The sequence below is a fragment of the Lynx rufus genome, unplaced genomic scaffold (genome assembly GCF_022079265.1).
Source record: "Lynx rufus isolate CCGP_SWC_20201006 ecotype Redwood Valley unplaced genomic scaffold, mLynRuf1.p SCAF_18, whole genome shotgun sequence".
Taxonomy (NCBI): Eukaryota; Metazoa; Chordata; class Mammalia; order Carnivora; family Felidae; genus Lynx; species Lynx rufus.
The window spans coordinates 15,788,992-15,814,864 of record NW_025814832.1 but is presented as its reverse complement, the minus strand read 5'-3'; the positions used below and the strand labels follow the sequence as shown (position 1 = coordinate 15,814,864).

The following is a 25,873-nucleotide window of genomic DNA, read 5'->3' as shown; positions in this document are numbered from 1 at the left end:
GGGCAGTGATACTTCTGGTTTCTCCTGGGTGTCGCCAACCACCTAGAGTACCACCTGGTCTCTGACCTACGCTGCCACTCCCGCTGTTGTATCTAAAGGCAGATGCCCTTGAGCTCGAGCCCCACTTTGGGTAAGCCCACTTCTTTATCTCTGTCCCTCATGGGATTCTCTCTCTCTCTCTCTGCCCCTTGCTCACTTGCTCCCTCTCTCTCTCAAAAAATAAATAAATAAATAAATAAATAGTAAAGACAGACACCCTCACCTTTGCCCCTCGGCCCCTGGGGAGGAGAATGTGCAACAGTCAGTTGACCTGGTTGCTCCCCACACAGAATCTGGACTAAGCAAGCTGCCAGTAGCCCCCAGGGTTTCTTCTGCTCTGTCTGCACCACCTCTAGGCATGGAGCAGCACACGGGACTCACACACACACCCTGCTTTGAGGTTTCTGGGGACGTTCTCCCATCTGTTTTTCTGTCCTCTCTCTGCTGTTCTAGTCTACTAAGAGTCTCCCCCCCCTCCTGCTTTCAAGTGGAACTATATAGTTTCCTTGCATTTTTCTTACATCTGTTGTTTCTATGCACTTAGTACAGGAAAGTCAACACTGCAGGAGGTGCTCAGTCTGCCGCCCTGAAACTGGTGCCTTCTCTGGGGTTTCCCGTCCCCTCGCCAGGTCTCTTTCTCCTACCAGAACCCCGCCGCAACTCCAAACACCCGGCCCTGCCACCAGGGGCTCGGGAAGCTGCCACACCGTCTTCTGTGGAAAAGAAACTCAAGAGCTGCTTGGTGTTCTTGTCCATTGGTTTTACCCCAGTCACCCCCGGATGTAACTTCTGAGTTCCGAAGTCAAGTGCAAAGCCCAGCACGACCCGCCCCTCGAGGAGTCCTTTGCCCCAGTTAGAGCCCAGCATGGGTTTTGTGAAAATAGACTTTATTATAATAAAATGTCTTTTTAAACAAATACCCCCACCATTCCACACCCCTGGAAACCAAGGCCGGGGGTGGGGGTTCAGTTGAACGATCTCCCACCACAGTGAAGGAAACATGCAGAGACACTCACCCAGCCGCAGGGTTAGAGGGGGTGGTGAGGGTAAGGGTGGAGAGCTCTCTACCCCATTCTGGACAGGGAATGTATGAAAATAGCTGCATAAATCTGTCCTCTTCCTCAGCCCCCAGACTCCAACAGGGGCCAGAGGAAAATGATGCAAACGAGAAGTTGAATCCAATGAGCAAAATAAGGCAAACCCAACTCCTGCTTTCTGCCCGCTGGCCCCAGGGCCTTTGGGGGTGGGACACACAGGGGCCAGGAGGCCGGGCTGGCAGGGAGGGGTGGAGCACTATGGAGCGGGGTTAGGCCCGCTTTGGCATGGCCTGTCTCCTTCCTGGGCCTGTGCGGTGGAAGCGAGGTGGAGGAGGCTGGACTGAGGCACTGAGTATGTACATATATACAGGGTTCCGCCCGCCTGCCCCATGGGGAGGGGGGCTCCAGGGGATCCAGTGCAAACTTGCCTTCAGGGAAAGGAAGACATGTCAGGATAGCCTGCGCCATTGGAGCGGGGAGGATCAAAGAAGGGACTAGCATCGTGTGGCGGGAAAGTAGGCATAGGTGGATGGACGGGGAGTCACAGGTCCTGGCTCTGTGACTGAGGTGCTCAGCAACCTTGACCGAGTGATTTCCTCATTCTGCGGCTCAGTTTACCCTCCTATAAGAGGAAGGTGCCCCTCCAGAGGATTCATCCTTGAGGACTCATCTAGCTCTGACCTTCAAAGAGTCTCTGATTCCCATCCAAGTGCCACAATGTTAACTCAGAAGAATGGGCGTCCAAGGCCTTCCCCCACCGTGACCCCAGGGGCCTCAGGGAGCCGCTTCTGCCTGCAGGATGGGCCACAGCATCACTCCTTCTTCCCAGAGCCCAGTTTCCTTAGGAGCTGCTTTCCCTTGGAGAGGAGACCCCACACCTTCTCGCTTGTGCCCTGTGGCCCCCCCAGTTCAATTGTGGGGAAGCTGCCAGGGCCAGGGGCACAGGACCAGCCTCTGGGCAGTAGGGGCCCTTGTGCTGAGCTGGCCCAGTCCTGAAATGTGAGAGAAAAGGGACAAGGTCAGGGCCTGGCTCCCTGCCCCAACCTGACACCTTACAGCCCTCCATGTCACAGACCCATGGTCAAGAACCAGAGCCCCACTACCCCCCCCCCCCACTTCCCCCAACACACAGAGCTCAGAGAGGTGAATGCTGAGGGAACACTAAGCTGGGAGTCAGAGGGACAGACATAGAGTCCAGTTCTGCTTCCAGAACCTGGGCAAGCCGCTCCCCTTCTCTGGGTCTTCCTAAAGGGCTGACAGAGCTCAGGAGTCCTCAGACCTACCCCTCGGGATGGGTGCCCCCAATTCCCCCATGTCACCCCCTCACAGCAAGGAAGACCAGGACCACTTAGAAGCAGCCACCGCCGCCCCCCTGCCCCACTAGGGAAAGCAGTTCCTGCACTGCCTCACAGACAGAAGCAGCACGCTCAGCCAGTCCAGCAGATGCAGTGTTCCAGTCCCATGAGGAGGAGATTGGGACTCTTCCTTAAATGACCTCTCCGAGGGCTATGGGGAGCCAGGGCCAGAGCCGCACCACTCAGCCCCACCGCTAGTTCTGGAGGCTGCCCTGCTGCTTCTGTCAGCATATGTCCCCTGCTGAACCTCCTCCTAGCTCCACTGGCAACCATGAATGGCTCCCCTTGGCACAGGCCCAGCCAGTGCCATTAGTGGCCTAAAGGACAGGGATTGGGTGAACAGGAGAGCCACCGGGAAGCCTCCCTACCCCTATTCCCCATTCCCACATCCTTACCTCGACCTCCTGTGCCTGCCACAGCCCAATCAGATCTTGCCCGCCAACGAATTCCCCATCCCTGCCCTCCAGTCCCTTCCTCAATGCCTGCCCCCGACTCACCACCACAGCCTGGCAGTCTCCTGGCCAGAGCCAGCCATAAAGCCCAGACCAGAGGCAAGAGAGCTGGGTGCCCAGCCTAGGACCCCCCAACCCAAGGCCCTGGTGACATGGCAGGGCCTGCCCTCAAAGAGGTTTGCCGGCACCTAGAGGCCAAGGTGTCTACTACTAACCAGCCACGCCTTCCCAGGGCTCCTTCCATAGCATCCCAGGAGGGAGGGGTTGCTGGGGAAACAAACGAAGGGGCCTCTGAGCCCCAGAGATGAATGGTTTGGGGTTATCTATGGATTTCAATCGTTTAAGCCCCCCTTTTATTTTCTCTGGCAGAGAAAATTGAGAATTGGAAGTAAAATCATGCATCTGATCCCCTAACAGGTCATGATGCAGAGGACAAGGGTGGGGAGACTATTATTACTGGTGGAATTACCGTATCATCCTTCTGTCACCAATAATAATCACAATATTATAATACCATAGTCATATGGTATCATAATACACAGATGAGTCACAATATGGATGTTACACCACATTCTATAAGCCGCATGAGCTATAGAATATGAGGAGTCAGCTAATATGGGGCATTATATACTAAAATGACATGTATTCCTATAGCAGCTGGCACTGCCCAAGGTAAAAACAAAAGGAGAGGATGATCCTGCACCCAGATCTGGCTCCACAGCAAGATCTCCCTCCCCCAATCCCTAGGAGAAAGCAGAGAAGCCAGGTCAGCTCCAGTATTCAGGACAAAGGAGTGCTATCTGATTATAGTGACGTAAGGAGTGGGGAGTCACATGAACAGAGGGGGCCAGTCCCCCACTTACATGTTGCTCTCTCTATATATATCTATCTCCATCTAGCACTGGACTCGTCTCCTCCTCATTCTCTGAAGAACAGGGAACAAAGAGAGGAGTTGGGTTATGGACTGACTCACATACTCCCTGCCCAGTCACCAGGTCACTCAGCTCACAGGAACTGGTCCTGCTTTGCACAGCCTTTGCTTCTGTAAATATTGCGGACAGATGCCCAGGGTTTCCCCCTGGGGCCAGGACCCATCCCCTCTCCCTGCGCCGTCAGGCTGTTAACTCAGCTGTATTCCACCCACCCCAAGGAGAAGCAAGCTCTAAGAACAAGGACCCAGGAAGCTTGCTGGGCCTTGCTGGGCAACTGGCTTTAAAAGACACCTTTTAAAGCTATGACTAGTTACAGGTGTGAGGGCTAGAGGGGTCCTTTTTCACAAGGCCCCTCACCGACATCAGCCCGCGGGGCGCGGGTAGTTGGGAGAGATGGGCCTGGGATCAGGGTCACAGCCATCATTTCTCTGCAGAGAGCGGCACATACTGGGAGGGAGCTGGCCCTGGCAGGGCTCTCCCTCGAAGCCTCACTCTGCACAGTGCTCCCCCAGATTATAGCCAACTGCTCCCCTCCCACAACACTGTCTGAGCCCCCACCACCACTCTGGCAGGGTACAGCCCCAACTCCTGAGCTGGGAGCCCAGCTCTTCACTGACCTGACTCTCGGCCTGGGATGTCCCAGGCTCCCTGTCTGAGCTGCCCGCCTCAGGTCCAGGGCCCTCCAGGAAGTTGGATGGAACCAAGCCCCTCTGTCCATTGAGCTCCCCCTGGGGAGGAGATGCTGATGAGGCTCAGACTAGGAAAGAGGCCTCAGCCCCACCCCCTCAGCCCTGGAGCCCCTGGGGGAACAGCCTGAGGTCAACATCACTGTCATGGCCTGGTCCATGTCAATGCCTGGTCCATTCCTCCAGGTTTCCTTCAGGAACCCTTGCTCATCCCTGTCCCTGGCTCTGGTAGAGCCCTCCCTGGAAGGGCTGGTGAAGGGGGTATATATAGCAACTCCCCGCCCCTCCCCATGTTCTCACATAGTAGAAACCATCATCGTCCATGTCACCGAACACAGTAATGATGTCGCCTGCCCGGAAGGGCAGCTCTGCCTGTGGAAAGCCCAAGAGGCCCACGTCAGCCCTGGGGAGGCCCTGCACCACCCCCTTGGCTGGGCTGTCTGTGGGGGTCCTCACCTCCACATCCATGTTGGGGGAGCTCTCCCGAGGGTTGTAGTCAAATGCAGCCACCATGGAACGGGAGGATTTCAAGCTGGCAGAGGAGACCTGCTGGGGGCGGCCTGCAGGACAAGGGGGAGAGGACTGGGGACTCTCTGGACCCCCTACACCATACCATCCTCCACACTGCTGAGCCCCTATTCACTACCTCTCCACTAGCTGCAGCCCTTGGAGAGAGCCCAGAGGGGCCACCCAACCCCACCTCTCCCCAGTCTCCCCTGCACAGGAATGGCCCCTACCTGCACAGGGTTGGGCAGAGCCTTCTGCCTCAGCTGTGGAGAGAATGTGCAGGTGAGCCCTGCCCCTCACTTCCCTCCTCATCCCAGGCTGGGGGTGGTGCAAGGCAGGCAGGATGCTCGGTCTCACGCAGGGGATACAGGAGAAAAGATGTTCAGGGAACAGAGCCCAGCCCTTTGGATTTGGTAGTAAACTAAGACCCAGAAAAGGTCAAGGACTTGCTCCAGGCTGCACAGAATTTACAGTCAGGTGCTTTTTGGAGCAGAGGCCCCGGCAAACCACTCCCCGTCCCCATTAAAAGGACGCTCCCCAGTGGAGGGAATGGATGTGGATGAAGGTCTGCCCTAATTCCCTTTACCTGCTCAAAACCCCACTCATGTCTCCCCAGAAAGCCAAGCAGTGCTCCCCACTCCCACTCATCCTCACAGGCCCCGAGGGAGAAGGGGGTCTCACCCACCTTTCTTGGAGCGGCGGGGCTTGGGGGGAGGCCCAGCTGTGCGGGCTGTAGAGTACACAAAGGGACCATTCCCTGATCCAGAAAGGCAAGTATATGTAAGAGAGAAACTGAGGCAAGGGAGGGGGACAGAATAGTGTCTCTGGAGTCTCCTCTTTGGACTGTGCCAGGGTTCTTGTGCTCAAGTTTCTAAAGGGCTTTCCTCTCCCATCCTAGACCTCAAGGATCCAAACTTCATGGCCCATCCCCTCTGCAACAGACCCCCGTTCCACGTGGCAAGCTAACTGCTGTGGCCACACTGGCCACACTGGTCTCTACAAGGCTCTACAGGTTCTGCTAGACTCCGGATAAATGATGTTCCCTGGCCACCCTGGACACACAGATGGCTCAGGAGGGACTGAGTTGGAGCTGGGGTGGTGGGAGGTAGGTAAGGGACAGCAGCAGGACATACCTGAGCCTTCAGTGAGAATATCTGGGGACAAATAACCCCGCTGGAGCAGCTGCTGTCTCTCTGTGGGACTGTCCACAGCCACCTCAGCCACCATGTTGCAGGGGATGTAGCCTGTCCGACCCCCACCTTCACCGCGGTAGAAGCCATCGGCATCCTTGTCCCCAAACACCTGAAGGCAAAGACCAGTCATCTCAAGAGGCCAATACGGCTTGCTCCCTGGCTCCAAGGCCCTGAGCCCCACAGCACCACACTCAGAATTGAAGAAGAATGCTCTACCTTCTGTGGGTCGTGAAGCAGGAAACAGGGGGAAACAGCCAAGAATGAGGATTCATACAGCATCACTCACTGCCTCCACGTCCATCCCCCCAGCCCACCCCAGGCTAGATCTCTGTAACCTCTGAACAGCAGCAAAAACGCTGGAGTAAATACTTGGAGACTCAGTGAAAACTGCAACGTTACCAGGAGCAGTTACACTGTGCGGTGTGCCCGGGCCACTGAAGTAACCCACATGCCCTGAACCTAATCCTCAACCATCTCTGGAAGGTGGACATGAACATCAGCCCCGTTTTACCACTGAGGAAACTAAGGTCCAAAGCAGCTAGCGCATCTACTCAAGGTTACACAGCTGCAAGTGTCAGAGTCAGGACTCTGGCTCTGGAAGCTGTGGTCTCCCCCGTGAAGGCTAGGACACCTCCAGCACAGGAGAGGAGAGAGGGTGGGGGACCTGGACAATCAGTCAGTCACCTTCAGGATCTGGCCCTCCCGGAAGGGGAGCTCCTCTTCCCCAGCGTCAGGGTTGGGTGACATTGACACCGGGTCATAGTCAAACAGAGCCACAAAGGCCCTGACAGGTAGGTCCTGGTAAACCGGCGCTTCTGCCGGGGGGCTCCTCAGAGAGGCTGTGGAAAGAGCGATGACAGTAAGGTCTCGCCAAAGGGTTAGGTTAGGAAAGGCCCCTTCGGCCTCACCCAGCCCCCCTCGGGTGCTCACCCAACTCGGTACCGCCCGTCCTGGGGGCCTGGGCCCCTCTCCGGCCTCACCCAGCCCCCCTCGGTGCTCACCCAACTCGGTACTGCCCGTCCTGGGGGCCTGGGCCCCTCTCCGCAGGGGGCCCCTCCGCCCAGAGCTGTCCTGCCCTCTGGGCTCCCCAGTCTCTGTTGCCTGCAAAGAGAGCGCAGCAGAGAGCAGAAGTGACACACCAGCCGCTGGTGGGGCATCAGCAGGGGCAGGACCCCACACGCGCTCCCCAGCTCTGCCCCGTCAGCATAAGCAGCACAGCAGAGCCGGGACACAACATTCCTCTCCTGGAGCCTGGGCCCAATCTCTCGGAGACATCAGACACCCCCACGGGGGGGAGGAAGGGCGGAAGGGGAGACCCCGGCTCCGGCCACCCTTGTTGGTGAGTGCAGAAGAGGGAGGGTCTCAGAGCTGGCCGAGGAGCATGGGAGAGGAGGGCCTCTTCTCAGCATCGGGGTCGGGTGATGCTGGACATCACCGTCAGTGTCCTGAAGACGTAACTAAGCTAAGCACAGGGCCACCCTGCCCAGAGGCAGGGGGCTGGCTGGCGGCAATTGGCGACTAGCGGTAACAGAATATTGTGCATCCCAGTTCCGACAGGCAGAAGCAGCAAAGCAGTGGAATGCGGGTGGGAGGAGGCGGGTGAGGGAGCCCAGAGGCCCAGCCCCACCTCTGCGGATGGAGGCGGCAGCGTGGAATGGGAGTGGCTGGTGGGCAGCAAGCAGAGCCACCAGGCGGCAGCAGGCAGGGGGCTGCCAGGGTGGGCAGTGGGCACGGACCCGGGAGGGTGGCTCCTTGGCTCTGCCAGTCGCACCGCGGCCTCTCCGCTCTGGCTCCCCCTTCTCCCAGGCCGAAAGGCGTGGGTAGGGGGTGGGGCCCGAATTGGCCTTCAGAGGCCCCCTGGACCTTCCTACGGGGGCCGTGCCCCAGGCCTCCCCATCTCCAGGGTAGCAGGAGCTGGTGATGCTGATGCCACCGCTGCCCGCCTCCTGCTCGTCCTCAGAATCATATTCGATGCTGATTTCCAAGCACTTGGGGGAGAAGCAGCCGGCCAGGCTAGATTCTGGAGCCCGGCCACGGGAGCATCTCCGGGAAGGGGCCGGCCGCCCTCTCCCACCAGCCTCTGGCACACCCTTGGTCCCCTCGCCCACAGGGGGGCTGCCCCTCTCCCGTGTGGGGCCCGGTCGTCCGGAGGCCTGGGGCCCGCCGTTGCTGAGAAGTCGGCTGCAGTGTTCACGGGGATCTGGGGACCGCCTGCGGTTTGGGGGCTTCTCAGGGGAGCCACTTCCTTTCCTCCGGATGCTTCCACCAACTAGTCCGGGTATGTCTTCCAGGCGGTCGCCACCCCTGCAGGGCTCTGGAGACAAGGGACACAGGCCAGGTCCTCGAGGCTGACCACTGTCACAGCCCAGCCCCAGCAATGCAGACTCGGGTGGGCCGGGGTCTCGAGAAGAACAGCCTGCCCCTGGCCTCTCCTCGTCTTCCTCATCCTCCCCCTCATCTTCCTCGTCCTCCTCTTCTTCCTCTTCAGGGATGCTAAAAAGCTTCTTGCTGCAGAACTGCTGGAGGGGCAGCTCCAGGATCTGCTCCAAGATCTCCTCGTCGCTGTCGGTCTCACAGAAGGGGTCAGGCTGGGGCTGGGGCTGGGGGGAAGGGCAGTGGGGAAGAGAGGTCCGTGGGAAGAGGAGACAGCTGTGACCTTTGTCCTCAAATGAGGGGAGGGGTTCCATGCAACCCCACAGCCCTCCCTCAGCTTCCTACAAGAGGAAAGACCAGAGAGGGGGCTGGCCCAAAGCCACACAGCAAGTCCAGAGCACAGTCAGAGGAGGAATTAGAGAACACACCCCAGGAAAAGGCTGCACAGATGTTGGGGCCCAAGGGACAGGAGCAGCAGGGAGCAGAGTACACCTGTGACAGCAGGGAGGCCTCCCCACCCCTCCCCAGAGGCTCCCAGAAAGGATCTCAGGAGACCAGGGTGCTGCATGTGGCAGGCTGGAGCGGGAGAAGGGGCAGAAGAGGGCTCCTCAGCCTCTCCTTTCTTCCCAGGAGGGCAGAATCCTGAGTAACTTCCTATCTACTGCTCAGGACAGGGCCCAGGCCACACACCTAGAATGTTGCTGGCACTCAGTGGTGGTTGGAGCAGCTGCTGACACGAAGGACAGAGACCCGAGAACCAGAGGTCTAGGGCCCACGAGCCCATCCTCACCCCGTTACCTTGGCCCCATTCTCCCCGATGCTGTTGCCAACAACCTGCTTCTGGAAAGAGCAAGTCCTGGAACTCAGGTCCTCTTCCTCCTCCTCGTCCTCCTCTTCCTCTTGGATGTCTGAGAGATCTGAATTGCGGCCATGGTCCACAAGGGAGTTCACCAGACGGACCCCGAGCTCTGCCGTGTCCTCCCTCTGCAAGAGGTGAGACAAAGGAAGACAGAGGGAAGGGTTTGAGGAGGCATAGGGGGCTCCAGTAGGATCAGCCCTAGCTGGAATGACAGGGGTCCCTTAGCAGAGGGAGAGAGAGTCATGTCCCAAATGGGGGGTGTGCACAAGGGTGGGGGTGGGGGGAAGAGGATAGTAGCCAAAAGGAAAAGAGGAATCTGGGAAGACAAAGTGACAAAGAAGCAGACACGGAGCACACACCAGAACAGAAACTAGATAGAGAGGACACCCAGATTTTGGCTGGCAGAGGCAGGGAGGCAGGCCCCAATTCTCTGGGTGGCCCAGTGTGTCCCCAGCTCCGTACCTCAGCCCTGGGCCTCAGCCCAGACCCTGCCTCTCCTCCGCGGCAGGCCTCAGCACAGGGCACCCGCTGGGCGAGAGCTCCTTGGGTGGAGCAGGGTGCCAGAAGGGCCTCTTCCTGGGCCAGCGGTGAAGCTGCAGGGTCAGGAGCTCTCTCTCCCACAGCTGGCTCGCTGGCCCTCCCGTCCTCTGAGGTGCCCAGCACAGCTGCCCCAGCCTCCTCCTGGAATGGTGGGTACTGAGGAAGGGCCCAAGCCCTCAGCCTCTGTCCCAGCCTCCACCTGTTCCCCCTCTCCCCAGCAGGGTACCTGGGAGCAAGGTGCTGGGGGCTCCTCGGGGGATCCTTTTGCTGCCTCTCTGGGAGGGCTTGCTGGGGGGGCCCCGGGGGGCTCTCGAGTTCCGTGGGGGTCAGGGCGCCGGAGGGGAGAGCTGGGGTCTCCAGGCCCCGGGGAGGCTGGAGCAAGGGGTGGTCTGGCTTCCGAGCCCGGCCGCGGTGAGGGGCAAGAGACCGTGGCTGGTAGGCAGGCCGCCACTAGGGCTGGGGGGACAGGAGCTGGAATGGAGTCAGCTGACTCGCCGTGGGGTGACATGGTGCGCACAGCCACCTCACGGCACACTTGCATCAGCTGCAGCTGGGACAGCTCCACCAGCACGCTGCCTGCCGTGGGTGACGCCACCTCCATGATCTGCAGGTAGAGGGTAGAGATGGAGGTGGCTGAGTCGAAGACACGATGATGGTTAGCAACGGCAGTCAGCATGATGCCAGGCAGCACACTAAGGCCTTGGCATGTCTTATCTCACTCAATCCTCCTGGCCACAGGGCTTCAGTGGTGGCCTGGTGTTTGAATCACAGTCGTCTGCTCTCAAAGCCCATGCCCTCGACCTATCTGCTTGCCCAAATGGGCACCCAGTGCCCAAATGCCAGCGGCAGGGCATCTCTGTGCCAGGTTGGGGAGATGAGGTCTCTGAGCACGGCAAGGAGAGACCCATATCCCAAGGACAGACCCAGAGTCCCCAGGCCATACCTTTTGCCCATCAGCATAGATGGCATAGCCTGTGACCCGGACGCCATTGGAAGTGCCAGCAGCATCAATTGTTACTGGGAGCCAGCTGATGATCAAGATTCCAGGGGAGGGTCCCGGCTCAATCTGCACATCCAGGGGGGCATCAGGTGGGCCTGAGGGGGGGGGACGGTACCAGACCCAGGTATGCAGGACACTCACCTGCAGAGGCACCAGCCTCGTTTCCCACTTCCCTGAAAATGCACTTCCCCTGGTCTGGCCTTCTGAGTATTACAGAGCGTCAAAGCCCAAGCAAGCCTGCATACCTGCTGGGAGTGTGGTGAACTGCAGGGTGGCAGCCCGCTGCTCCGGCCTTTCCCAGCCTGGTTCCCAGGACTCTCGAGGTGGGAGCTGAGCCTCCACTCGGGCCTGATAGAGAGTACCAGGCCGCAGGTGACAGAAGGTGGCCCAGTAGGTGCTGGGGCGGGCAGGGGGGCACTCTTCCCCATTGAGGTAGACGGCATGGGCCAAGTTGCTATTGCCGGGCACCCAGGTGATCTCAGCAGACGTGGCTGTCAGTCGATGGACCCGCAGCTGGCTAGGTACCACCCCGGCCCGGGTACCCACCACCAAGCAACAGCGCAGAGGGTCGGAGCTGCCCTGGCTGGTCAGGGCCTGCACAGAAACACGGAGGGGCCCGGCCCGCAGGTCCAGGTTCTCGAGCACAGCCTTGGGGGGCACCCCCGGCCCCAGGGCCTGACGCAGCTCCCCGTTCACGCAGATATGGTAGCCGCGTAACTCCACTCGCTCAGGAGGCGGCTCCCAGGCCAGCACCACACTGTGGGCCAGCTGCCTGAGGACCACCAGACCCCGTGGGTAAGGCACAGCGGGGGGCCCGCCCAGGCCCTCAGGCTGGGGGCTCAGACTGAGCTCGTCCCCCGCAGCCTCGTCCTCAGGTCTGGGCTGGCTGCGTCCCCCGCTGCTCTGGCCCCCGCTACTGCTGCCACCCCCGCCTGCACTCAGGAAACTGAGTTCGGGGCCTGAGCTGTGGGACAAATCGGCCAGCTCCGGAGGGAGGGAGGTCAGGAGGTCATCGTCGGACACACGCTCTACAAAATTGGAAGGGACCAGGCCCCTTCGGCCATCCATGAGCTCCCCTGGCAGAGGGAGGGCAGGGAAGGGGAAGACAGAGAGGAGGTAGAGAAAAACCAGTCCAATAAATGCATTTTAGCAACGGTTAGTGGGTGATCTTAAGCATTTGATCCAAACCAACATTTATCTGTGAGCACTTTTAAAAGGCAAGAACACTCAACATCTGCAGTAGAGGAGTCATTGCTAATATTCGTAGGTGTAATAACAGTACTGTGGTGATCTAGGACAGCGCTTCTTAAATGTTAATGTGCATATGAATCGCCTCAAGATTTGTTAAAATGCAGATTCTAATTTAGTTAGGTCTGGGTGGGGCTGCGAGTCTGCATTTCTAACAAGCTCCCAGGTGCTAGCACCACAAGCACCACAAGGCTCTCCAAGAACCATGTTCTGAGGAGATGCATGCTGAAGAAGGGCTAGGCGAAATGTCATGATGTCTACAACTCTCTTTTACATCACTTTTCATTTTTAACCTACAGATGGAAAAAGCAAATATGGCAGAATGTTAACAACTGTTGAAAGTAGGTGGTGAGTATATAGGTATTCGCTGTATTACTCTTTCATTTTTCTGTACATTTGAAAACTTTCAAACTCCAAGGGCCTGAGTAGTAGGGACAGGGGCGCCCTTGAACTTCCCTTTGTGGAAAACAGACATCCTCAAAGGGAGAGGAAAGCACCACCTGATCAGGGTGAGGGAAGGACTCTTCAGCCACAAAAGGCCTAAGTGCCAGAGAACAGATTCCCATATGGTTCTAGAAGGGATGAGGACCCATAGCGAGCCTGTGTCTAGGAACATGACTGGTGGTCAGTCCAGGCGCTGACCAAAGGTAAGTTCCAATTCCCCTGAACACATGACAACAGAGGGATGTCAAGGAAGGAAGAAAGTGGGCACACAGCATGCCCTGTCACTGCTAATTTGGGAGAAGGGAAAGGATTCCCAGGGGACAGATGAGCCAATGGCTGCTATGCCTTATTAGGAGGAAGGGAAAGCAGAGGCCAGGGTTTAAGAAAGAGGGTGCTGAAGAGGAAGACAGGTCTGAGCTGCAGTGGGGGGACTTCCAGCTTCCCCAACACCCTCGCTCTCTGCTTATGCTAGGAGTGGGGGGAAAGCATGGAAACTTGAAGAAACAATAGTGATTTTCAATACATTAGAGAATACAAGCACTTGTAGTGGATCAAACGGCCCAAAAGTATGGCCACATCCTAACCCATGGATCCTGTGAGTGTGGCCTTATTTGGAAAAAGCATCTTTGCGGATGTAATTAAGTTAAGGGGCCTGCCTGAGATGAGATCATCCCAGATTATATGGATGGGTCCTAAATCAAATGACAAGTGTCCTTATAAGAGTCACACAGGGAGAGACACTGAGAGAAGAGAAGGAGGAGGTAACGTAACTACAGAGGCAGAGACTGCAGTGATGTGGTCACAAGCCAAGAAACACCTGGAACCACCAGGAGCTGAAAGGGACAGGGAACAGAATCTCCCCTAGGGCCTCCAGAGGGAGTGTGGCCCTCCCGATTTCAAACTTCTGGCCTCCAGAGGTGTCACAGAATACATTTCTATTGGTAATTTGTTATGGGAGCCTGAGAATATTAATGTCAGCACTAACACTTAAGAAGGTAGGAGCCTCCACGCTAAGCACATCTACCGCCCTGATGGGCTGGCGCCGGAGCCCTAGTCAGAGGCAGGCACACATTCCCGAAGCTCGAACCACCGACAGCAGCCCAGGCAGGACCAGTCATAGAAGAAGCAGTTGCTTAGCTAAGTGTGATGACGAACATGGCATTCCAGCCCCTGTTGTCTCCATGAGCCTTTAAACCTATCCCAGATCATATAGTTCAAATTCTAATCATTTGTGCTTAGTGAACATTTGTGTTCCTGCTGCCCCCCTCCAAGAAAAGTTGTTGGCTTCTGGGTTTTTGTTTTTGTTTTTTTCATTTAAAAAGTCGTTTTCTGGGAAATATTTAATCCCACTTTCGGTCACCCATCCCTCTGAGGAGTTAGCTCTTCCCCCGCAGTTCACAGCAGCTACTCAAAGAACAGATGCAGGGCCCGGGGAAGGCATGCTGAGTGGGCACTGAAGACCTGGCCTTACAAACCCAAAGATTTGGGTGTTACGGATTCAGATCTAACCTCTTTCCTAAATCCCCGCCCCTGGTTATGGCCCTCACCCTGCCCTGCCTACACCGCAACCCAGTCTCAGCCCAGGGCCGTTCTCCCCGCTATCTGGCCAGGGCCAACCTGGGTCTCCCAAGACCATTTCTTCGGCAGGCCCCACCCTATTGCCCAGTCTCAGTAATGGGGCTTCTGTTCAGGTGTCTGAGCTTCCCACAGGCCCTGGAGCACTGCCCTGAAGCCCACGCCCTGCCTGGCCCTGACACCTGCTGACTACTCACTGACACCCTTTCCTGGGCTCTGGACCCTAGTTCTCCCTCCCCCACACCCAGCTGGAGTCCAGCTTCAGATCTTTGCTACATGCCCAACTTCAAGGTCACTAGTGTTAAGCACTGCCATGCCCTGTCTGGAAGCCCAAAAGCAAATTCAGCCAAAACTCCCCGTGACCCCATTCATCATCTGGACTGTGGCAGGCACTGTCCTGCCCTGCTTGGGGTAGGTCTGCAGTCAGACAGTGGCTCCCTTTTCTAGACCCCTTCTGTGTGGGCTGCCAGGTCTCTATATGCCTTTTCGCTGAGTCTGAAACGTCCTGGTGGCCTGAGCATGCCAGGGAGACCGTGTGGCTGGGTGGAGGTCTTTGTGAAGAGGGGCTCAAAAGCAGGGGGATGGACAGAATACCCCTGCCACCTTCCTACCTTCAAAAAAGCCATCCTCGTCCATGTTGCCATAGATGTAGATGTACTCGCCAGCAGTAAGCGGAAGCTCTGCCTCTGGGTTCTCATTGGGGCCCTCGAAGGGGTTGTAGCTGTTGAAGGAGGTGCAGAGGAGGAAGAGGACAGCGACCCACATCTTACCCCCACATCCCGTCTCCTCTCTCCCGCTGTACTAGGCCTTTATGGAGACTTGGTTTTTCACCGTCAGCCAAGTAGAGCGCTGTGCCCACCTGGCCAAACTGGGCAAAGAGGACATGTCCAACTGGGATCCCTGAATGACGCCCACCACCTCCAGAAGCCTCTATCTTCACCCAGCCCCTCCTCCCATACACCCCAAACACTAGGGAAATGGGGGGCCGAGGGGAGGGTCCCACCTATAGCGTGCTAGGAACACCTGGATCCTGGCTCCTCCGCGGTTGCCCTCCGGTGCTGCTGGGAGCAGGGAGACACTGTCTGCCTCCAGCTCCTCCACCTCACTGGCTGTGTCCACCTGCAGGCAAACAGAAAGGGCCAGTCCTCTCCAGGCTCCAGGGCCAACGGCAAAGCAGGCAGGTTTCCAGAATGAGCCAGAGGACCTACTACTTTGAGAAGGGAAAGACAGCACATGCTGGATAAGGCCAGCAGCAGTGAGCCTCCGTGTTTTCTAAAGCAGCACCCAAGCCAGCAGATCCTGGCAGAGCCAAGCTCCCCTGGCAAAGGGGAGTGAGTATAACCTGGATCTCTCCTGAGCCCTGACCTCTACTGTACCATCCCAGTAAATATGACCACGTTCCCCACTGAAGAGGAAGCCAACCACTCTGATGCACAGTGGGTGTCCAACGGCAGTTTGTCTCTTTAAGGGAAAAACACGGCAAAGCACTCCGACTGTGAAGAGCTGGAAGTCGGGAGGCAGAAGGTCCTGAGAAGCCCCTGTAAGGGGGGCACCCAGGGGGCAGACAGCGCAGCCCCTCCACGGCACAACCAAAGCCCGCACCATCGTTCCATCCCACAAGGGGGCAGCAGAGGTTGGGGCTGGGTTCCACCGCTTTCCCCAACCCCGGTCGGCAGGGCTGCTCCTGCCTTGCCCCCTCGGATTTCTGAGGTTTAGGAAGAAGTAGAGAGAGGGACAAGGTGATCAAGCACTTGGTAATAATAATAGCGGCCACATGTTAAGCACCTACTGCGCGTCCTGCAGTAGTGCTCTTCCTTTTATCTTTTCATGTAACCCTCACGACAACATTTCAAGGCAGGTCCTATTAGCTCCAAAATCCAGACAAGGAAGCCAAAGCCCAGAAAGAGTCAGACACTTGCTTGCCTAAAACAGAGCTGGGATCTGAATCCCAGAACCCGTGTTCTTTCTCACACAACCATCTGCTTCTGCTACAGACACTCACATGAACAGTCTCATTATATGGATCCTGGCGCCCAAGCGTCTCCCTCCATCCGGCTCAGGACTCCAGGGCCTCTGTGAGCCCCAGAGGGGTGGGGCTGGGCGGCCCAGAGTAGGGCCGGCAGGTGAGCCCTGGAGAGCAGGGCAGCCTCCACCCGAGCTCCTGGCCCATAAAGAGAAATCTGCAGGCCCTTCTCTCCCAGGGCCTGGCTCCACTTCCCAACTTGGGCCCCCACAAGGCCCAGCAGCCACCCAACCCCTGGGGACCCCAGAGGAGAATAGGGCCAACCCCAGGCCCCTCCCCAGCACTGACCTCGGGTGTGGGGCATGACTTGGGGCTGTTGTGGACGGATTCAGAGCGAGAGGAGTTGGAGAGGGACTCTGCCTTCTTGGCCGTCCTTCGAGGGACCCCGACAACGGTTGCAGGGACAGGCTCAGAAGACTTTGGGGTGCAGCGCCCAGGAGAGCCCGGAGGGAGGTCAAGGTCTAAAGAGAAGATGGCACATGGGATCTGTGACCTGAGGAGGGACTAGGGAGCAAGGGCGGGGGTGGCTGCTTGGATATGGGGTCAGGCCCTCCATAGCCACGTTTCCTTACAAGAGGGAAATATTTGAGGAAAACTTACTAAGTAGAGGTGGAAGTGATTTACATACATTATTTCGCGTGATCCTCAGAGCAGGTCAATGAAGTGCACTGAATTATTCCCATCTTACAGCTTAGGAAACCAGAGCTCACGGGTTTAGCAGCACACTCAAAATCACATGGGCTGTTAAGTGAGAGGGGCTGGGGATTCCGGATCTGACTGATGCCCAGCCCAGCTCTTTACAAACCCTTACTGCTGGCTGCTGATTCCTAGTGTCCAATTCCCAGCCATAACCACAGAGGTCTTGCTGAAGGAGAGGAGCAGTGGTTGAGATGCCTGGCCAGACTCCAGGAGAGCCACTCGTGTGATCTCATTTCTCCCCCATCAGAGCCTTATTCCAGCCTGGCCCTAACTTGCCGTGTGACTTTGGGTGAGTTGTGCGCTTTCTCTGACCCTGAAGTCTCTGCTCTATACAAAAGCATTCCAGACAAAATGTCACTGGGGCCCACTTACCTTTGGGGCCAGACCCACGGCAGGGGTGGGGGGTAGAGCAGCAGCAGGGGGGCGGTGGGTGGTCCCCAAGGGTACTGTAGCCCAAGGCAGAGGTGAGTAGATCCAAGGGGCCAGGGTGCAGGCGGAAGGCCTGGAGCTCCTGTGCCAGGAGGCTGAAGCGCTCTGTTTGGCTGCGGCACTGCTCTTCCAGCTCTCGAACCCGGACCTGGGCCAAGAACTCCCATAAGCCACCAGGCCCAGCAAAGCTGCCCAGTCCATCCTGAGCCCCCACACCAGGCTTCAGCTTCCACCCACCCAGCCCTAGGCCTGGGCACCAGCCCTTACCTGGCTGCCCCACTGCCTTAACAGTGTCTGAGCTGGGGGTGAAACACCAGAGCTGTGGGCGGCCTTCACTCCCAACCCTCCCTGAGAAGGGCTAAAGCCACCCCCCACTCAGCACACCCTCACACCCCAGGCAGTGGCACTCGCTCCTTCCTGTTGCTTCCGGGCCAAAAGGAATGGCTCCCACTCCCAGCTCCACTGCCAGTATCTCCTCAGGAGTTTCTTTGGCTCTGCTGCTTGTCACCCTCTCAGTCAGTGACCCAAATCCCCACCCTCAAGAGAGATCCTGCACAGGAGCTAGGGACATCTTTATGGCAGGAAGGAGCCAATTCTCAAGAATTTTTCTCAAGTATCAGAAAAGTCCCAACATTTGGGACTCTCTCCTGGCCAATATCAAGAGGGTCACGGGTTAGACTGGTGAGGAACTTCCTCATGGTCCGAGCGGCTATGTTTTAGAGGGGGGTCGGGCCCGCATCTGCCAGGCACTGTGGCAGCTCTGGGCCGAGGAGGTGGCCCACACGCCCCGCAGGAATGCCAGTCCTTCTACAGGTTCTCAGGTCTGCCACACCCTCCTCTGTTCCACATGAGAGCTGGGACCACTGGGCCCTGAGGCAGGAGACCCAGCTCAGGCAGCCTGAACAGGTGCACGGGAGGGGACAACCCAGGGAGGTGGGGGGTCAGGAGGCTGTACCTGCATGGAATCCAGGGTCGACTGTGGCAGGAAAGGAAAGCAAAGAGGACAGGTTAGAACCCTTCACCCTGCGGGTCACTGCGCAGAGAGGGAGAGAGGGAGCAAGGGCCCAAGTGGACACCACCTGGTCAGCTCCCTGGACTGACTGAGCAGTTCCTCAATGGAAGGGTATTTCAGGTGAAGGCAGCCTCTGGGGGTGGGGGGTAGTGGGGGCTGATGCCACCAGACCCAGGAGCCCCTGCCCAGCTGTGCCCCTGCCTAAGAAGTAGGCCAATAGTGGAAGGGATTCCCGAGGCTCTGGAGCACCTAAGGGCCCTTCCTTAACCCCACACCCTCCACACCCACACAGTCCATTCCAGCCCTCTCTGAACGTCCCTGCCTTCTCCCCAAACTGGTGTTGCTGGTGGCCACTTCCAAGGACCCTACCTCCAGCAGCTGCACAGCCCCTTCATGTTCCCTCTTGGCTTCTGCCTGGGCCTACAGGTAGGAGGAGGCAAAAGTTGGAGAGGAAAGGTGAGTAACAGGGGAGGAGAGAGAGGGAGATGGATGGGAGGGGGGAGCCGTAAGGGCAAAGCAAGGGAAGAAAAGGAAAGGGGAGCTGGGAAGGGGGAGGCTGAGGGCTCCTCCCTCCCAGATCCCACCCCAGAACCATACCTTAGGCCAGAAGGTAACGGTGTCAAGGAGAGGCACGTCTGATACTGTTTCTCTCTTTCTGGGACATCCACCCTCTGGGTTTCCCTCCTACCTCTTGGGACGCTCCTTCTCAGCCTCCTTCACCTGCTCCCTTTCTTTTGCCCCTTTTGAGTGTTAGGGTGCTACAGGGCACAGGGATGGGCACAGGGCACTTTACACTCTTCGCTCTCCCAAGGAGTCCCATCTAGTCACACGACTGGACACACTGATGACTCCGAACCCTATCTCCATGACCAACTTCCCCATGACTCCAAACCCATAGATCCAACTGTCTTTGAAGTGTCCACTTGTATGTTTAACACATAACCCAAACTTAGCCAAGACAGGACTCAGAACTCAGGACTCCCTAACTCTCACACCTGTTGCCCCTTCATCCATCACCTCCTAGAGAGTGAAGAGCCCCACACTCCATTAGGGTTTACTCAGCAAATGGCTAAAAGAAGCAGGAGCTCAACTAGAATCCTATGGAGTTTTGTCAATTCCATCTCTAAAATATACTTCAAATCCTTCCACTTGTTTCCACCTGCATCGCCTGCACCCTCATCTAGACGGCCGTCATCTCCCTCCTGAACTGCAGCAGCCCCAACACCTGACCACCTGCCTCCTCACCCACTCCCCCAATCCACCCTCCACAGTGCTGCTCATGTGATCTTCTAAAATGATTAATCAGATCATGCTACTCCCCTGCTTGGGACCTTCCAACAGTTTCCAACCCCTCAGAGAACAAAATACCCACTCTTCTTTAAGGCCCGACAAGATCTGGCTCTTGCCTATTCCTGCTGTTCTCTAACCTATTATAATCTAGCCAACTGGTCTGGACCCCCGTGCTCTTTCCTGCCACAGGGCATTTGCGCTTCAATTCTCCTACCTGGAGTGCTCTTCAGCCGGCTCCTTCACACCCTTAACGTATTAGAGGCCTTCCCTGCCCACCTCTCTAAAGTGGCCCCTGGCCCCCCACCCTAGTCACTCCGTCACACCACCCTGCTCACTTCCCCCCACCAGGGCCCGTCAGTGACTGGGGTTGCCTCACTTGCATATCTGCTTATTTGCTGGTTGGCCTGGGACCTGATCTTTCCCCACCGCTGTCCCCAGTGCCTAGCACAAAGCCTAGCACTCAGTGGGTGCTCAGTAAATGCTCACTGGATGAGCAGCTGACTGAGGAGTCCAGCAGCCTACCACCCTTCCCTCACCCCTGCCCCCACCTGCTGCAGCCTCCGGACCTCCTCCTGCTTCTCCTGCAGGCTGATCCGAGCCTGCTCATGCTCCACCTCGAGCTGCTGCCTCCGCTGGGCCACCTCCCGCATGTGCTAAAACACAAGACCTTGGGTCAAGGCCAGAGCCCGGCTCCACCATTTCTGTAGATCTAAGATGTGGGAGCTCTGGACACCATGTGTTCCAGATGCCTTCTGTTAAGAAGGAAACCGAGGCCAGAGAAGGGCAAGGCTGGTGGTGCCAGGACTGGGGCTCAGACCCCAGTGCCCCACATAGGGCACGTTCTACCGTCCCACTTTCTCCTTGCATCGGGGACCAAGACCCTCCCCCCACCTATGCAATCTCCTCACCTTCAGCACCTGCTCCAGGCTCTCCAGCTTGCTCTGCAGGCCCTGGCTCTTGCGAAGGGCCGAGTCCCTCTCCTGTGTCACCCCCAGGAGCTGGCCCCTCAGCTCTGCATTCTCCCACTCCACCTGGAGAGGGGGGAGTGGCAGGGAGCTGGGTGTGTGAGCCTTGTCCCAGCAGCTCCCTCACCAGGGGGAATAGTACCCCTCATACTCTGGCCCAGTTCAGGGGGCACAGAAGACAGCCCCTTGCCCAGGGACCAGGGCCCCAGCGAAGCCCAGCCCCACAGCCCGTGGGCAGAACCGCTACCTGCTCTTTTTCCGTGGCTCTCCCACTGAGCCGAGAATTCTCCTCCACGAGGCGGGCATTCTCATTCTGGGCTTCTCTCAGCTGCAGTTCCTGAGAGACCAGGGGAGCTCTGGGCGGGGGTCTGGCACCTACACCCCTCCTCTCCCCACACAGAGGACCCTGCCCTCCCAGACAAGGTCTTCCTCCCCCACCTGGACCCTGCGCCAAACAGGACAGGAGAGCCCCGAAGGACAAGAAGGGTGAAAGCAGAGCTGAGAGGGAGCCCACCACCTGGCTGGCCTCGGGGAGGCCCTCGGGAGCTCACCAGCTCCTCACATCGCCTCTGCTTTTTCCGGGCTTCCTGCTCCAGGCTCTCGCATTTCTTTCGCTTCTTGCTGAGCTCTGACTCCTGTGGGGTCGGAACCAAGGGCTCCTCATGTGAGAAGGCAGACCTGCCCACAACTGGTCGCCTCCAGCCCTTGACCTGGGACTTACCAGCTGCTGCACCCTCTGCTGTTTCTCTGGCTCCCCTAGGCCCGTGGGTGGGTTTTCCACATCCTCTTGGGGCCTGGCCTGCAAACACAGGGGGCAGTGGGGAGGCTGGCACCCAAGAACAGGGCCTCAGAGCAGCCTGCCCCTCTGCCCAGGCTGTCTGTGGCAGGCTCCCATGCCATCTCACGGTCAGCAAAGAGATCCCTGCCCAGGAATGGGGGCTGTAGGGAAGGGGGTGCTGCCTGCCCATGCCTCCAGCTGATGTGGGAGTGCAGAGGCTGTGCCCCTGTGTCCTCCAGACATACTGCTTTGAGATCCTGAGACCCATGTGTGCCCTGGGAGATGGGTCCCTTATCCAGGCCAAAGCTTTCCCTTTTTAGCTTCCAACAGCAGCCCTGCTCTGCACTCAATAACTGTCCTGGGTGTCCTTCAGTGACTGGCAGAGAACTAGGAGGCTGCCTGAGCCCCCAGGGATGCGGTGCTCCCAGAGCTAGGAATTCTGGATCATCCAAACCTGGGCTTTGCCTAGAGCAGTGCAAGCCTGGCCAGACCCTCCTCCTAGCTTCCCCCAAGCCCACCCTGTCGCACTTCAGATTTATCTGTGCAAACTCTAGGGGAGGACAGGCCTTGATGGGAGCCGCATCTCCCTCCCTGGGCCAAGCAGAGGGGCAAAATCTGAGCAAGAAGCACCCCCACCCCCACCCCGTACCGAGGCCTTGGTCCCTATAGAATCCACCTTCTCCCACCCCTGTTTCCAGAACGAGGTGAACCTAGGTGCCGACCCAGTAGAGAGGATGGAGAGGAGCCAGACCTATAACTTCTGGGGGTCCGGGGTGGGCTCGCAAGCCCTCGAGACAGAGGCCGCCTACGCCCAGCACCCAGCGAAGATCGCTCGTACCTGGAGCCGAGGGGGACGCACCGCCACCCCCGGGGAGCCGGGGCCGGGCCTGGAGGACCAGGCGGGAGCTGAAGGGGGCGTCCCCGCGCTGCGGCGGCGGCGGCGGCGGCGGGAGGCGGCGGCGCGGGCTGGGCCCCGGGCGGCTGCCAGGGCAACCGCGGATTTGCGGCCGGGCCGTACCACTGGCGGCGCGGCAGGGGCGACGGGGCGGGCCCCGTGGGGCGCAGGCCTGCGGAGGGCGGACCCCGAGTCGCCCGGGTCCGGCTCAGCGCAGGTACGGGCGACCCTGCCCCCTGGGGTCGGGAAAGCTCCCCAGCCCTTGGAGCGCGCACGCCACCACCGAGTCCTCGGGGTTCCGAGCGCTGTGCAGGGAGAGATACCAGAGCCTCCCCCACCCCCATCCCCGGACGCCTACACACCTGCCCTGGCGCCAGAGCTCACCTCTCCCGGGGCCCCGGGGGCGGGCGCCCCTGCTCTGGCCGGGGCAGCGGGGCCCGGGGGCCGGGGCGGCGGGGGTGGCTCCTGCTGGTTGCGCAGGGCGATCTGCCTCTGCAGCCGCAGCACCTCCCGCTGGGACTCGCGGAGCAGCCGGTCGAAGTCCCTCACGTGGAGCCACTGGGGGCCCTCCTGGTTGGGGGACACGGAGAGGAGTCAGGCCTAACCCTTGCCCGCCCCCCACCATCCCCGGCGGAGCCCGCGCTCCACGGTGCCGGAGCGGCTCCGATGCGCGGGAACGTGCACAGCCTCCCATGCATACATGCCTGGCCATAGGTGCACGCGTGCACAGCCACATGCTTCCGCGAGCCCGTGTGCAGACCGTCAGAGTAACTCATTTACTGGGCGCTCACGGTGTGCCCGGCACTGTGCTAAAATGCCTTGTGAACATCGCTCCACACAAGTGTGAGGTATGCGTGGATTCGTACAGCCAAACCCGCTGGCATACAGCCTGAAGCCTGGAGCACAGAAATTCCCAGGTCTGGGATTCATAGCTCCACCCCCTTCAGTTCAGGCTCCTTCTCCCCGCTCCCACCTGGGCCGTTGCCAGGGGAACCTACTCCCCAGCAGCTTCTACCTTCCCGCTTCATTTGCATCTCATCAACATCTCGTCCACATCCCGCAAGCCAGGCAGGTGGCCCTGCGGAGGGCTGAACTGGAAGGGGTGACCAGGGCCTCCTCGCACCTTGCCAACCAGGGTGAGCCTGGCCTGCAGCTCCCTGCACTCCCGCTGCAAGGCAGCAATCTGCTTGTCCTTAGCCAGCAGGGCGCTGGCTGTCTCACTGAGGTCCCGGGCTCGCTGATGGGCCAGGGCCTTCCGGCACAACTCCAAGCTGGCCCCAGGACGGGGCACAGGGGCACTCACCTGGCCAGAGGAGGAGTAAGGCCAACGGTCATCTGAGGGCTGGGGCACTTCTCCCCACTCCTCAGCTCCTCCCAACGGAGGGATTCGGATGAAAACCTAGAAGTACGGCCTCCTGCTTCTACCCTGTATCTGGGGCTTTAGGGGACCACTAGCCTCACCTGACCCCATCCCAGCAATTCTCAGACAGGACTGGAAGGGTTAACTCCACATCCTAGTTTAGGCCCAAAGGCTGCTGCTAATTGAGGGCTGCCACTGTCATGGGTCTTCATCCCTGCCCCCACCAGCCCTTCACCCAAAGATGAGCTCAGCGGGAGACTGCAGCCAGCACCACCAGCACGTGGTAATCCAGAAACTCCCCGCCTGTTCAGGAACGCCCAACCCTTCCCTCCCTCCGGTAACTCCAGAAACCCTCAGCCTCCTAGCCCAGCCAGCATTTGCCCTTTCTACACCTTGGCCCCTGCGTTCCCGCTTTCCTGGGTGCCAGGAGTCCATGACTCCCGAACCCCACTCCCTCAGGCCCAGCCTGGCTCCCCTCTCCCTGGTCACCCAGCCTCCATCCAGCAGCCTCCCATCCTCACCACCTTCAGGTTAGTCTCCTGCAGCTTCCGGGCCCTCTCCTCCAGACGCTTGGCAATGACCGCCAGCTCGGCATTCTTCCGCTTCAGCCTCCGCACCTTCTCCTCTGTCTCAGGGAAGCTGCTCTTCCTCTGACAAGGGGTCAGCCAGAATTGGGGCGTGCGGGGAGCACCCCGCAGACCCAATCCTAACTGTCCAGGACTTGAATTGGAGCCCTGGGCTCACAGTGGAGTCCTTGGGTACTCTAAGTAGGGGTTCACCCTCTCTGCATCTTGGGATCATATCACCTCCATGCAGCCCCCACTTGGAGGGATGCTTTATGGGATGAGGAGGGCACTGAGGCAGAGGGCTGGGGTGTCTGAGTCTGCCTTCCCCCAGCCCCAACCAGGACCCAGGACTCTCTTTCCAAGCCTCACCAGCATCTGATTTTCCTCCTTAAGGATGGCACAGCGCTGCTGCAGCTCCCCCAGGGCCCTCAGCAGCTCCAGATTGGGCCTGTCCCCAAAGCCCATGCTCAGCTTGCCCTGGCATGGGAAAGGACAGGACACGGCACCTCAGAAACACACCCTGCCTTGTCAAAGCCCTCCTATGGAAGCATCCTGCCCCCCAATGGTCTAAGGAGACATGGAGACGAGAAGGTTCTCCCCCATGTCCTAGGCCTTCAGAGGGGAGCATGAGAGGCCTAGAAGGGGCCCCCACCGGCCTCCCCTAGCCCTGAGACCCTCTCTGCTAGTGTCCAGTTCTTTCCATCTCTGCCCATTTCTCCCTGGGAAATGCCAGCTCAAGCTCCCAGCCCCACCCCTCCAGGCTCCTTCTGGCCGCTCTGGCCCCTTGCTTCCCCCAAAGCCCTGGTCCCTCCATCTTCTACAGGAGGCTGCTCACACCTGCCCCAAACCTTGTCCTTCCTGGCTCAACCCAGCACTGAGCCCCCTCCCTTGAATCTGCTTCCTCTGGTCTCTGATTCCACCATACACCCCCACCACCCCCACCTCCCCCAGGATCCTCCAGCCCCCAAGGACAGAGACTCTCAGAGGAGGAGACACAGACAGACAGACTGTTAAAGAAAGACTCACGGAGGGAAAGGGCAGGGGCAGGGCCAGGTGTAGACAGACAGGCAGAGAGTCAGAAGGACAGACATATGGCAAAAAATGGAGCCACTGAGATTCCTGCCCAGAGAAGGGATGACACACAGTCACAGAGAAGGACCCACAGACAGAGACAGGCCAGGAGAGGAGGAGTGGGCAGCGGGGTTACATATCGTGCCCAGGCTGGAGGGCGCCAGTAGAGGCCCCACCTTGGAGACCCCAGCCCTCCCCAGCTCTCTTACCTTAGGGAGAGCCTCCACCTCCTCGTCCTCCAGCCTTGGGCAGCTGGGTCTGGAGCTTGCTGCTTGGTGCCCCAGGCTGTTCAGCCCGGTTTTGGTTCCTTCAGGGTCAATGCCCCCCATAGCCCCGGGGCTCTGGGCTTCCTCAGGCTCCGGCTCGGAGCTCTCCCCGGGCCTCAGCTCTCCAACCTGCCCAGCTGCCGGGATCTCAGCAATGCTTGGGGCTGCGCCTCCGGGTTCGCTCCCCTGGCCTGGAGTCCAGTTCTGCCAGGCGGGCAGGGCCCACGGTTCCATGGCTCTGGGGTCCCCCAGCTGTGGGAGAGGTGTCAGTTGCTCCAT

At 58.8% G+C, this 25,873-nt stretch overlaps 1 protein-coding gene across 1 annotated transcript; it reads right to left on the bottom strand.

The window, feature by feature from the left end:
* Window positions 1-919: 919 nt before the first annotated feature.
* TSPOAP1 (TSPO associated protein 1) lies at window positions 920-25,873 on the bottom strand. Its single transcript, XM_047080952.1, has 32 exons — window positions 25,538-25,873; window positions 24,627-24,734; window positions 24,213-24,341; window positions 23,455-23,634; window positions 22,694-22,901; window positions 22,275-22,567; window positions 21,380-21,457; window positions 21,210-21,293; window positions 20,906-20,995; window positions 20,602-20,724; window positions 20,242-20,346; window positions 18,773-18,823; window positions 18,347-18,367; window positions 17,335-17,539; window positions 16,552-16,724; window positions 15,244-15,359; window positions 14,852-14,961; window positions 11,219-12,049; window positions 10,917-11,068; window positions 10,200-10,577; window positions 9,896-10,114; window positions 9,373-9,558; window positions 7,938-8,801; window positions 7,203-7,302; window positions 6,886-7,040; window positions 6,142-6,310; window positions 5,694-5,765; window positions 5,239-5,271; window positions 4,958-5,061; window positions 4,802-4,873; window positions 4,433-4,543; window positions 920-2,068 (listed from the first exon to the last, which is right to left on the bottom strand). Exons 1-32 carry the CDS (start codon window positions 25,871-25,873, stop codon window positions 1,889-1,891), a joined length of 6,036 nt encoding a protein of 2,011 aa, XP_046936908.1. The 3' UTR covers window positions 920-1,888.